This window comes from Tachyglossus aculeatus, chromosome 10 (genome assembly GCF_015852505.1).
Source record: "Tachyglossus aculeatus isolate mTacAcu1 chromosome 10, mTacAcu1.pri, whole genome shotgun sequence".
Lineage (NCBI taxonomy): Eukaryota > Metazoa > Chordata > Mammalia > Monotremata > Tachyglossidae > Tachyglossus > Tachyglossus aculeatus.
In genome coordinates, this window is record NC_052075.1 from 50,091,518 (window position 1) to 50,105,084 (window position 13,567).

Genomic DNA, 13,567 nt, shown 5'->3' on the forward strand with positions numbered 1-13,567 from the left:
TTTCACAGTCTAGAAGGGGGAGACAGACAAGAAACCCAAACATATTAACAAAATTAAAATAAATAGAATAAATATGCACAAGTAAAATAGAGTAATAAATATGTACAAACATATATACATATTCCTCCGATTGTAAGCTTGACCTCTAGACTGTAGTCCCGAGTGCTTAGAACAGTGCTCTCTGCACACGATAAATGCCTGATATAGGTTGCCAACTTGGACTTCCCAAGGGCTTAGTACAGTGCTCTGCACACAGTAAGCGCTCAATAAATACGATTGATTGATTGATAAATACGACTGAACGTTCCCCGGACCGGTTTAGAAAGTAGGACCACCGAATCAACACAGCCATTCTTAATTGTGCCTGCAGCGGGGATCAGGGTCCCGGTTTCCCAGGGAAGTGGGATGTAGGAGATGCTGGGGGGAAGAGGCAGGAGGAGCAGCGTGGTTCAGTGGAAAGCGCCCGGGCTTTGGAGTCAGAGGTCATGGGTTCAAATCCCAGCTCCGCCAACTGTCAGCTGGGTGACTTTGGGCAAGTCACTTCACTGGGCCTCAGTGACCTCATCTGGACAATGGGGATTAAAACTGTGATCACCCCCCGTGGGACAACCCGATCACGTTGTAACCTCCCCAGCGCTTAGAACAGTGCTTGGCATATAGATAGCGCTTAACAAATACCAAAAAAAGAGGTGGGGGGGGGGGGGGCAAGGGAAGAAAGGTGCAGCGTGGCTCAGTGGAAAGAGCCCGGGCTTTGGAGTCAAAGGTCATGGGTTCAAATCCCAGCTCCGCCAACTGTCAGATGGGTGACTTTGGGCCTCAGTGACCTCATCTGGGGGATTAAAACTGTGAGCCCCCCCTCCCCTCCCCGTGGGACAACCCGATCACCTTGTAACCTCCCCAGCGCTTAGAACAGTGCTTGGCACATAGGAAGCGCTTAACAAATACCAAAAAAAAAGAGGTGGCGGGGGGCAGAGGAGAAAGGTGCAGCGGGCTCAGTGGAAAGAGCCCGGGTTTTGGAGTCAAAGGTCATGGGTTCAAATCCTAGCTCCGCCAACTGTCAGATGGGTGACTTTGGGCCTCAGTGACCTCATCTGGGGGATTCAAACTGTGAGCCCCCCCACCCCGCCCCGTGGGACAACCCGATCACCTTGTAACCTCCCCAGCGCTTAGAACAGTGCTTGGCACATAGGAAGCGCTTAACAAATACCAAAAAAAAGAGGGGGGGGGGCAGAGGAGAAAGGCAGCGTGGCTCAGTGGAAAGAGCCCGGGTTTTGGAGTCAAAGGTCATGGGTTCAAATCCTAGCTCCGCCAACTGTCAGATGGGTGACTTTGGCCCTCAGTGACCTCATCTGGGGGATTAAAACTGTGAGCCCCCCCCATCCCGCCCCGTGGGACAACCCGATCACCTTGTAATCTCCCCAGCGCTTAGAACAGTGCTTTGCACATAGGAAGCGCTTAACAAATACCAAAAAAAAAGAAGGTCGGGGTGGGGGGCAGAAGAGAAAGGCAGCGTGGCACAGTGGAAAGAGCCCGGGCTTTGGAGTCAAAGGTCATGGGTTCAAATCCCAGCTCTGCCAACTGTCAGATGGGTGACTTTGGGCCTCAGTGACCTCATCTGGGGGATTCAAACTGTGAGCCCCCCCCCTCCCCGTGGGACAACCCGATCTCCAGCGCTTAGAACAGTGCTCGGCACATAGGAAGCGCTTATCAAATACCCCCCCAAAAAGAGAGGTGGGAGGGTTTTGCAGCACGGGCGTTGGGGTCTCGTTGGGTTGGGCAAGATGGGGTGGGGCTGGGGAGGGGGGTCCCCCTGCAGCAAGGGTTTGGGGGTGAGGAAGGGCCCATGGGCAGGCTGGGGGCCCCGGGGGGCATTGCATCGGGCCGGTCCTCACCGGTCTGTCCTTTGCCCAGCGTCTTCTCCAGCCTGTAGGGCCCCACGTACTGGGCTGGCGGTGGGCAGGCCGGGGGGGGTCCCGAGCCCCCCGAGCCCCCCGAGCCCCCCGCCCCCGGCTCCTTGGCCCCGCCGGGCATGGCCCCGAGTCGGGCCGCCCCCCGGCCCGCTCGACGCCCGGCCCGGGGGGGGCCCGAGGCCAGGCCCCCCCCCGCCGCAGCCCCCGGGCCTCCCCCCGGGCCCGGCCCTCCCCTCCGCCCGACCCCCTCCGCCCGCCCCCCTCCGCCCGCTCCCCGCCTGCCCCGGGGTCCCCAGGGGGGCCAACGCCGGGGGGCTCCTCTCCCGGAGGCCTCCGCAGGCCGCAGGCAGGGGCAGATCAGCGCTTAGCGCAGTGCTTCGCACAGAGGGAGCCCCTAACGAATGCCATCATCACTCCTAAGCCGGGGGCGGGGGCGGGGGGGGGGCCCGGACCCCCTCCCTCCCCGAAGCCCCGATTTGGGGCGGGGGGTGCGGCAGCCTGGGCCTCCCCCTCCTCCTCCTCCTCCTCCTCCTCCTCCTCCTCCTCTCCTCCTCTCCTCCTTTCTCTCCCTCTCTGCCTCCCTCTGACATCAACATCCGGGGCCCGGCGAAGGCAAGGATGGAGGCTTAACTCTTTCGGGAGGAAGGGGACCTAGGGCAGGGGGGGAGGGGGGCGAAAATCATTGTCATAGTAAGGAGGGCGTTTGCTGAACGCTCACTAGCCGCTCTAAGCGCCGGAGGGGGGATACAGGGTCATTGGGTTGTCCCACGTGGGACTCGCAATCATCATCCCCATTTTAATGGTAATGATAATGATGGTGATGATGATGATGGCATTTGTTAAGCGCTTACTAGGTGCCAAGTGCTGTTCTAAGCGCCGGAGGGGGATACGGGATCATCGGGTTGTCCCACGTGGGACTCGCAGTCTTCGTCCCCATTTTAATGATAATGATGATGATGATGGCATTTGTTAAGCGCTTACTAGGTGCCAAGCGCTGTTCTAAGCGCCGGGGGGGTGAGGGGGGTGGGATACAGGGTCATCGGGTTGTCCCACGTGGGACTCGCAATCATCATCCCCATTTTAATGATAATGATAATGATGATGGCATTTGTTAAGCGCTTACTAGGTGCCAAGCGCTGTTCTAAGCGCTGGGGGGGGATACAAGGCCATCAGATTGTCCCACGTGGGACTCGCTGTCTTCGTCCCTATTTTAATGATAATGATGATGATGGTGATGATGATGATGGCATTTGTTAAGCGCTTACGAGGTGCCAAGCGCTGTTCTAAGCGCTGGGGGGGGATACAAGGTCATCAGAATGTCCCACGTGGGACTCGCTGTCTTCGTCCCCATTTTAATGATAATGATGATGATGATGGCATTTGTTGAGCGCTTACTAGGTGCCAAGCGCTGTTCTAAGCGCCGGGGGGAGATACGGGATCATCGGGTTGTCCCACGTGGGACTCGCAGTCTTCGTCCCCATTTTAATGATAATGATGATGATGTCATTTTTTAAGCGCTTACCAGGTGCCAAGCGCTGTTCTAAGCGCTGGGGGGGGATACAAGGTCATTAGATTGTCCCACGCGGGACTTGCAATCATCATCCCCATTTTAATGATAATGATGATGATGGTGATGAAGATGATGGCATTTGTTAAGCGCTTACTAGATGCCAAGCGCTGTTCTAAGCGCTGGGGGGAGGGGTACAAGGTCATCAGATTGTCCCACGTGGGACTCGCTGTCTTCGTCCCCATTTTAATGATAATGATGGTGATGATGATGATGGCATTTGTTAAGCGCTTACTAGGTGCCAAGCGCTGTTCTAAGCGCTGGGGGGGATACAATCAATCAATCAATCAATCGTATTTATTGAGCGCTTCCTGTGTGCAGAGCACTGGACTAAGCGCTTGGGAAGTACAAGTTGGCAACATATAGACACGGTTCCTACCCAACAGTGGGCTCACAGTCTAGAAGGGGGCGACAGAGAACAAAACCAAACAAAATAAAATAAATAGAATAGATATGTACAAGTAAAATAAATAGAGTAATAAATATGTACAAACATATATACATATATACAGGTGCTGTGGGGAAGGGAAGGAGGTAAGGCGGGGGGGATGTGGAGGGGGAGGAGGGGGAGAGGAAGGAGGGGGCTGAGTGTGGGAAGGCCTCCTGGAGGAGGTGAGCTCTCAGTAGGGCCTTGAAGGGAGGAAGAGAGCTAGCTTGGCGGATGGGCGGAGGGAGGGCATCCCAGGCCAGGGGGAGGACGTGGGCCGGGGGTCGACGGCGAGACAGGCGAGAACGAGGCCCGGTGAGGAGGTTAGCGGCAAAGGAGCGGAGGGTGCGGGCTGGGCTGGACAAGGAGAGAAGGGAGGTGAGGTAGGAGGGGGCGACGTGATGGACAGCCTTGAAGCCGAGGGTGAGGAGTTTCTGCCTGATGCGTAGGTTGATTGGTAGCCACTGGAGATTTTTGAGAAGGGGAGTAACATGCCCAGAGCGTTTCTGGACAAAGACAATCCGGGCAGCAGAGACAGGAGGATGGGAGATCGGAGAGGAAGCTGATGCAGTAGTCCAGACGGGATAGAATGAGAACTTGAACGAGCAGGATAGCGGTTTGGATGGAGAGGAAAGGGCGGATCTTGGCAATGTTGCGGAGCTGAGACCGGCAGGTTTTGGTGACGGCTTGGATGTGAGGGGTGAACGAGAGAGCAGAGTCGAGGATGACACCAAGGTTGCGGGTTTGTGAGACGGGAAGGATGGTAGTGCCGTCAACAGTGATGGGAAAGTCAGGGAGAGGGCAAGGTTTGAGAGGGAAAACAAGGAGTTCAGTCTTGGACATGTTGAGTTTTAGGTGGCGGGCAGACATCCAGATGGAGATGTCCTGAAGGCGGGAGGAGATGCGAGCCTGGAGAGAGGGGGAGAGAGCAGGGGCAGAGATGTAGATTTGGTTGTCATCAGCGTAGAGATGATAGTGGAAGCCGTGGGAGCGAATGAGGTCACCAAGGGAGTGAGTGTAGATCGAGAACAGAAGGGGACCAAGAATTGAACCTTGAGGTTCAATTCCCCTACAGTAAGGGGATGGGAGGGGGAGGAGGAGCCCGCAAAAGAGACTGAGAATGAACGACCGGAGAGATGAGGAGAACCAGGAGAGGACGGAGTCTGTGAAGCCAAGGTCGGATAGCGTTTTGAGGAGAAGGGGGTGGTCCACAGTGTCGAAGGCAGCTGAGAGGTCGAGGAGGATTAGGATAGAGTAGGAGCCGTTGGATTTGGCAAGCAGGAGGTCATTGGTGACCTTTGAGAGGGCAGTTTCCGTGGAATGTAGGGGACGGAAGCCAGACTGGAGGGGGTCGAGGAGAGAGTTCGTGTTGAGGAATTCGAGGCAGCGCGTGTAGACGACTCGTTCAAGGAGTTTGGAAAGGAATGGTAGGAGGGAGATGGGGCGATAACTAGAAGGAGAGGTGGGGTCAAGAGAGGGTTTTTTTTAGGATGGGAGAGACATGGGCATGTTTGAAGGCAGGAAGGAACCAGTGGAGAGTGAGCGGTTTAAGATGGAAGTTAAGGAGGGGAGAAGGGACGGAGCGAGAGATTTCATGAGATGAGAGGGAATGGGGTCAGAAGCACAGGTGACCGGAGTAGCCCTTGACAGGAGAGAGGAGAGCTCCTCTGAGGATACTGCTGGGAAGGATGGGAGAGTAGCAGAGAGTGTTGAGAGCCGGGGGGTTGGGGAAGGGGGGAAGTGACTTTGGGGAGGTCGGACCTGATGGATTTAATTTTGTTAATGAAGGAGGCCAGATCGTTGGAGGTGAGGGAAGGAGGAGGGGGAGGAACCAGGGGCCTGAGAAGGGAGTTGAATGTACGGAAGAGCTGACGGGGATGATGGGCATGGGTGTCAATAAGGGAGGAGAAATAGTTTTGTCTGGCAGAGGAGAGGGCTGAGTTAAGGCAGGAAAGGATAAACTTGAAGTGAACGAGGTTGGCATGGTGTTTCGGTAGCTCGAGCATAAGAGCGAAGGAGGCGGACAGTGGCAGTGATCCAGGGGTGTGGGTTAGTGGTACGAGAGCGGCGAAGGGAAAGGGGAGCGAGGGAGTCTAGCTGAGTAGAAAGGGTAGAGTTGAGAGCAGTAATCTGATCATCAAGACTGGGTAGAGAGGAGAGGGCGGCGAGGTGGGGTGTGAGGCGCTCCAAAAGATGGGTGGGGTCCAGAGAGCGGAGATCTCTGTGAGGGAGTAATATGGATTTACAGGGGAAAGGAGTGTGAGTGAGGAGGCAGGTGAGAAGATTATGATCAGAGAGAGGGATTTCAGAGTTGGTGAGGGTGGATATAGTGCAGCGGTAGGAGATGATGAGGTCGAGGGTATGACCAAGTTGGTGAGTGGGCGAGGTGGGGTGGAGCAAGAGGTTGGCAGCGTCAAGGAGAGATAGAAGGCGGGCGGCAGAGGAGTCACCAGGGATATCCATGTGGATGTTGAAGTCTCCGAGGATCAGAGTGGGCATGGAAAAGGAGACAAGGTCATCAGATTGTCCCACGTGGGACTCGCTGTCTTCATCCCCATTTTAATGATAATGATGATGATGATGGTGATGATGATGATGGCATTTGTTAAGCGCTTACTAGGTGCCAAGCGCTGTTCTAAGCGCTGGGGGGATACAAGGTCATCAGATTGTCCCACGTGGGGCTAAGCTAACAGTCTTCATCTCCATTTTAATGATAATAATGATGGCATTTGTTAAGCGCTTACTAGGTGCCAAGCGCTGTTCTGAGCGCTGGGGTAGATACAGGGTCATCAGGTTGTCCCACGCAGGACTAACAGTCTTCATCCCCATTTTAATTATAATAATAATGAGGAGGAGGAGGATGGCATTTGTTAAGCGCTTACTAGGTGTCAAGCGCTGTTCTAAGCGCTGGGGGGGGGGGATACAAGGTCATCAGGTTTTCCCACCTAGGACTCACAGTCTTCATCCCCATTTTAATGATAATAATAATGATGATGGTGATGATGATGGCATTTGTTAAGCGCTTACTAAGTGCCAAGCTCTGTTCTAAGCAGCGTGGCTCAGTGGAAAGAGCCCGGGCTTGGGAGCCAGAGGTCGTGGGTTCTAATCTCGGTTCCGCCACTTGCCAGCTGTGTGACTCTGGGCAAGTCACTTAACTTCTCTGAGCCTCAGTTCCTCATCTGTGAAGTGGCAAAGTGGGGATTAAGACTGTGAGCCCCACGTGGGACAACCTGATCACCTTGTATGCCCCCCACAGCGCTTAGAAACAGTGCTTTGCACATAGTAAGCGCTTAACAAATGTCATTATTATTATTATTATTATTATTCTAAGCGCTGGGGGGATACAAGATCATCAGGTTGTCCCACGGGGGGCTAACAGTCTTCATCCCCATTTTAATGATAATAATGATGATGATGACGGCATTTGTTAAGCGCTTACTAGGTGCCAAGTGCTGTTCTAAGCGCTGGGGGGACACAAGGTCATCAAGTTGTCCCACAGGGGCTAACAATCTTCATCCCCATTTTAACAATAATAAAATAATGATGGCATTTGTTAAGCGCTTACTACGTGTCAAGCGCCGTTCTGAGCGCTGGGGTAGATACAAGGTCATGAGGTTGTCCAACGTGGGGCTCGCAGTCTTCAACCCCATTTTCCAGATGAGGTCACTGAGGCCCAGGGAAGTGAAGTGACTCGCCCAAAATCACCCAGCTGACTGTTGGTGGAGCTGGGATTTGAACCCATGACCTCTGACTCCAGAGCCCGGGCTCTTTCCACTGAGCCACGCTGCTTCTCAGATACAAGGTAAGATACCAGATACAAGGTAACTGGGTTGGCGTGGCTCAGTGGAAAGAGCCCGGGCTTTGGAGGCAGAGGTCATGGGTTCAAATCCCAGCTCCGCCAATTGTCAGCTGGGTGACTTTGGACGAGTCACTTCACTTCTCTGGGCCTCAGTTCCCTCATCTGGAAAATGGGGATGAAGACTGCGAGCCCCCCGTGGGGCAACCTGATCACCTTGTAACCTCCCCAGTGCTTAGAACAGTGCTTTGCACATAGCAAGCGCTTAATAAATGTCATTATTATTATACAGTCCCCGTCCCACACGGGACTCACAGTCTTATCCCACTTTACAGAGGAGGTAACTGAGGCCCAGAGAAGTGAAGAGACTTACCCAAGGTCACACAGCAGACAAGTGTCAGAGCCGGGATTAGAACCCAGGTCCTTCTGACTCCAAAGCCCTTGCTCTATCACCCGGGCCATGCTGCTTCTCAGCCCAGCACAGAACAGAATGCTCCCCTAATACGCTCCATCCCTAAAAGACACCTAGGGTGGTTATCTACAGCCCCTCCCCTACTAAATGCCAAGCAAAGAGGTGCCCAGGCTCTCCCATGGATTATGTCCCTGACGCCGTGTCAAGCGATGATGTCGCAGTCATCATTTTGTGGCAATCAAGCCGGGTTTCATTCATTCAATCGTATTGATTGAGCGCTTACTGTGTGCAGAGCACTATACTAAGCGCTTGGGAAGTACAAGTTGGGAACATACAGGGTTTGGCTGATCCTAGACTATCTTCCCAGGGGGAGGGGACCTTCCCCCCCCCCCCCCAGTTTGCTCCTTCCAAGGTCCAGATAATGATATGGCATTTGTTAAGCGCTTACTATGTGCAAAGCACTGTTCTAAGCGCTGGGGAGGATACAAGGCGATCAGGTTGTCCCACGGGAGGCTCACAGTCTTCATCCCCATTTTCCAGATGAGGGAACTGAGGCCCAGAGAAGTGAAATGACTTGCCCAGAGTCACACAGCAGACAAGTGGCGGAGTCGGGATTTGAACCCACGACCTCTGACTCCCAAGTCCGTGCTCTTTCCTCTAAGCCACGCTGCTTCTCTAGGTGATCCTACAGAGCCCAGTTCTGGCAGAACCAATACCACAAAGTCAGGGCGATTAATAATAATAATGATGGTATTTGTTAAGCGCTTACTGCATGTCTAGCACTGTACTAAGCGCTGGTGAAGACCCACTGCTGCCACCTACAATCTCTCCTCTGATTCCAAGCAACTCATCGACTTATTTTCTCCGTTTCCAAATGTAGTTGTTTCTGCCCTGGAAGGTGAGCGCAATAATGGTGGCATTTAATAAGCGCTTACTATGTGCAAAGCACTGTTCTAAGCTCTGGGTAGGTTACAGGGTGATCAGGTTGTCTCACAGGGGGTTCACAGTCTTCATCCCCATTTTACAGATGAGGGAACTGAGGACCAGAGAAGTGAAGTGATTTGCCCAAAGTCACACAGCTAACAATTGTCGGAGCCTGGATTTGAACCCATGACCTCTGACTCCAAAGCCCATGACCCCCGCCCTCCGTCCCCCACCTCCCATTCCGAGGTGGAACCACAAAGTTCAACCGCAGCAGGAGCCAAGGCAGCGGGAAGAGTGCGGGAGTATTTGTTCTGATGATTTTGACACCCATCTCCATGTTTTGTTTTGTTGTCTGTCTCCCCCTTCTAGACCGTGAGGCCCGTTGTTGGGTAGGAACCGTCTCTGTATGTTGCCGACTTGTACTTCCCAAGCGCTTAGTCCAGTGCTCTGCACACAATAAGCGCTCAATAAATAATAATAATAATGGCATTTGTTAAGCGCTTACTATGTGCAGAGCACTGTTCTAAGCGCCGGGGGTGGATACAAGGTGATCAAGTTGTCCCACGCGGGGCTCACAATCTTCATCCCCCTTTTACAGATGAGGGAACGGAGGCCTAGAGAAGTTAAGTGACTTGCCCAAGATCACACAGCAGACGTGTGGCGGAGCCGGGATTCGAACCCATGACTTCTGACTCCAAAGCCCGGGCTCTTTTCCACTGAGCCACGCTGCTTCTCAGCGATCGAATGGATGAATGAAATGAGTACAATATGCAAATAATGCAAATCTAATAATCTGAGAAGCAGCGGGGCTTCGTGGCAAGAGCCCGGGCTTGGGAGTCTGAGGAAGTGGCTTCTAATCCCGACTCCTCCGCTGGTCTGCTGTGAGGCCTGGGGCAAACCACTTCACTTCTCTGTGCCTCAGTTCCCTCATCTGGAAAATGGGGATGAAGACTGTGAGCCCCACGTGGGACAAGCTGATGACCTTGTATTCCCCCCAACGTTTAGAGCTGTACTTGGCTTAACAAATACCATCAATATTATTATTAATATAAATGTGTGCTCTCCGTGAAACATTTAGTGCTCGGGTCATCTTTCTAAAACATCATTCTGCCCACCCCTCTCTTCTCAAAAGCCTTCCTCACCCAGAAGTTGCTGACCACTGTCTTGAAGTAATAGCAGTAGCAGTAATAATAAAAATAATGATGGCATTTATTAAGCGCTTACTATGTGCAAAGCACTGTTCTAAGCGCCAGGAAGGATACAAGGTGATCAGGTTTTGTCCCACAGGGAGCTCACAGTCTTAATCCTCATTTTACAGATGAGGTAACTGAGGCACAGAGAAGTGAAGTGACTTGCCCAAAGTTACACAGCTGACAATCGGCAGAGCCGGGATTGGAACCCATGACCTCTGACTCCAAAGCCCGGGCTCTTTCCACTGAGCCATGCTGCTTCTCAGTAGCAGGAGGAGGAGTAAGGGTATGTATTGAGCACCTACTGAATGTCAGGTCAAGGGCTTACGTGGTTCAGTGGAAAGAGGCCGGACTTTGGAGTCAGAGGTCATGGGTTCAAATCCTGGCTCTGCCAATTGTCAGCTGTGTGACTTTGGGCAAGCCACTTCACTTCTCTGTGCCTCAGTACCCTCATCTGTAAAATGGGGATGAAGACTGTGAGCCCCCCATGGGACAACCTGATCACTTTGTAACCTCCCCAGTGCTTAGAACAGTGCTTTGCACATAGTAAGTGCTTAATAAATGCCATCATCATTAGTACAGTGCTCTGCACACAGCAAACACTCAATAAATACCATTGATTGTTGTCACACACTGTATTAAGTGCTTGGAAGCCCAACAGCAGCGTGACCAGCAGTGTGGCCTAGTGGGTAGAGCACGGGCCTGTCTCCCACTCCCTTCTGTGCCCCCCCCTGACTTGCTCCCTTGGCTCTCCCCCCCATCCCAGCCCCACCACACCTATGTCCATATCTGTCATTTATTTATATTAATATCTGTCTCCCCACCACACTAGAATGTAAGCTTGATGTGGTCAGGGAATGTGCTATTTATTGAGTTCTTACTATGTGCGGAGCACCGTACCAAATGCTTGGGAGAATACGGAATGAGTTGGGAGATACAATCCCTACCCACAACTTACCGTCTTAGGGTGGGAGTACGCCCTTCTGAAATCTCACTTTCATTCACTCATTCAATCGTATTTATTGAGCGCTTACTGTGTGCAGAGCACTGGACTAAGCGCTTGGGAAGTTCAAGTTGACAACATATAGAGACGGTCCCTACCCAACAGCGGGCTCACAGTCTAGAAGGGGGAGACAGGCAACAAAACAAAACATGTGGACAGGTGTCAAGTCGTCAGAACAAATAGAATGAAAGTTAAATTCATTCATTCATTCAATCGTATTTATTGAGCGCTTACTGTGTGCAGAGCACTGGACTAAGCGCTTGGGAAGTACAAGTGGGCAACATATAGAGACGGTCCTTGCCCAACAGCGGGCTTACAGTCTAGAAGGGGGAGACGGACAACAAAACAAAACATGTGGACAGGTGTCAAGTCGCCAGAACAAATAGAATGAAAGCTAAATCATCAATCGTATTTATTGAGCGCTTACTGTGTATGCACATCATTAACAAAATAAATAGAATAGTAAATATGTACAAGTAAAATAAACAGAGTAATAAATCTGTACAAATATATATACAGGTGCTGTGGGGAGGGGAAGGAGGTAGGGCGGGGGGGGTTGAGGAGGAGGAGAGGAAAAAGGGGGCTCAGTCTGGGAAGGCTTCTTGGAGGAGGTGAGCTCTCAGTAGGGCTTTGAAGGGAGGAAGAGAGCTAGCTTGGCAGATGTGTAGACGCTGAGCCTGCTGTTGGGTAGGGACCGTTTCTATATGTTGCCAACTTGTACTTCCCAAGCGCTTAGTACAGTGCTCTGCACATAGTAAGCGCTCAATAAATACGATTGAATGAATGAATGAATGAATGAATGTGTGGAGGGAGGGCATTCCAGGCCAGGGGGAGGATCAATCAATCAATCAATCGCATTTATTGAGCGCTTACTGTGTGCAGAGCACTGGACTAAGCGCTTGGGAAGTACAAGTTGGCAACATATAGAGACAGTCCCTACCCAACAGTGGGCTCACAGTCTAAAAGGGGGAGACAGAGAACAAAACCAAACATACTAACAAAATAAAATAAACAGAATAGATATGTACAAGTAAAATAAATACATAAATAGAGTAATAAATATGTACAAACATATATACATATATACAGGTGCTGTGGGGAAGGGAAGGAGGTAAGATGGGGGGGATGGAGAGGGGGACGAGGGGGAGGATGTGGGCCGGGGGTCGACGGCAGGACAGGGACACCTCCTCCAGGAAGTATTCCCAGATTAATTTTTCTTTTCCTCAATCAGTGGTATTTATTGAGCGCTTTTTATGGGCAGAGCACTGAACTAAGCGCTTGTGAGGGCACAGTACAACAGAATTAGCGGATACACTGCCTGCCCCTAGCGAGCGTACAGTCTAGAGGGAATGTTACCTCAAGTTACCTCTTTCCAACTACCATCTTCGCATTTTTGCCCTCACAGCCTCCTGTGGCTCTTTCGTCCATATCAGTTTACCCATTCCCTTAGTCAGGGACTTCTTCCTCTTATCTGTAAATTATGGCCCGTGAGTCTCCCCATTCTAGAATTTAAGTTCCTTGTGGGTAGGGATTGTGTCTTCTGCATCCGTGTTCTCTCCCAAGCGCTTAGTACAGTGCTCTGCACACAGTAGGCAATGAATAAATATTATTCACTCGTTGTTGAAGACGTCCAATTCTCTATGGGACCCAGATCAGGGGCAGATCGGCTGAAAACCAGACGAGGAATCGTTACTTTCCATCTTCTCTCGGATTTTTCCTGAATAGGAAAATATGGTTTTTTTGGTTTATTTTGCTTTGGTTGTTTAATGGTATTCATTCATTCATTCAATCGTATTTATTGAGTGCTTACTGTGTGCAGAACACTGTACTAAGCGCTTGGGAAGTACAAGTTGGCAACATCTAGAGCCAGTCCCTATCCGACAACGGGCTCACAGTCTAGAAGGGGGAGGCAGACAGCGAAACAAAACATGTGGACAGGTGTCAAGTCATCAGAATAAATAGAAATAAAGCTAGATGCGTATCATTAACAAAATAAATAGAATGGTAAATATAAATAGATATAATATATATATATATAAAATATATAAATAGAGAAGCAGCATGGCTCAGTGGAAAGAGACCGGGCTTTGGAGTCAGAGGTCACGGGTTTGAATCCCGGCTCCGCCACATGTCTGCTGTGTGACCTTGGGCAAGTCACTTCACTTCCTCTGAGCCTCAGTTACCTCATCTGTAAAATGGGGGTTAAGACTGTGAGCCCCACAACTTGATCACCTTGTATCCCCCCCAGCGCTTAGAACAGTTCTTTGCACATAGTAAGGGCTTAACAAATGCCATTATTATTATTATTATTATAAAGTAAAATAGAGTAATAAATCTG

At 51.4% G+C, this 13,567-nt stretch overlaps 1 protein-coding gene across 1 annotated transcript in view; it reads right to left on the minus strand.

Moving 5' to 3' along the window:
- The window catches only part of BRSK1 (BR serine/threonine kinase 1), a 29,380-nt gene extending 27,349 nt beyond the window's left edge, over nt 1-2,031 (minus strand). Inside the window, exon 1 of the mRNA XM_038751997.1 lies at nt 1,893-2,031. Within this exon, the coding sequence (XP_038607925.1) occupies nt 1,893-2,031 (139 nt within the window). The remainder of the gene's footprint in view (nt 1-1,892) is intronic.
- Nucleotides 2,032-13,567: the final 11,536 nt, after the last annotated feature.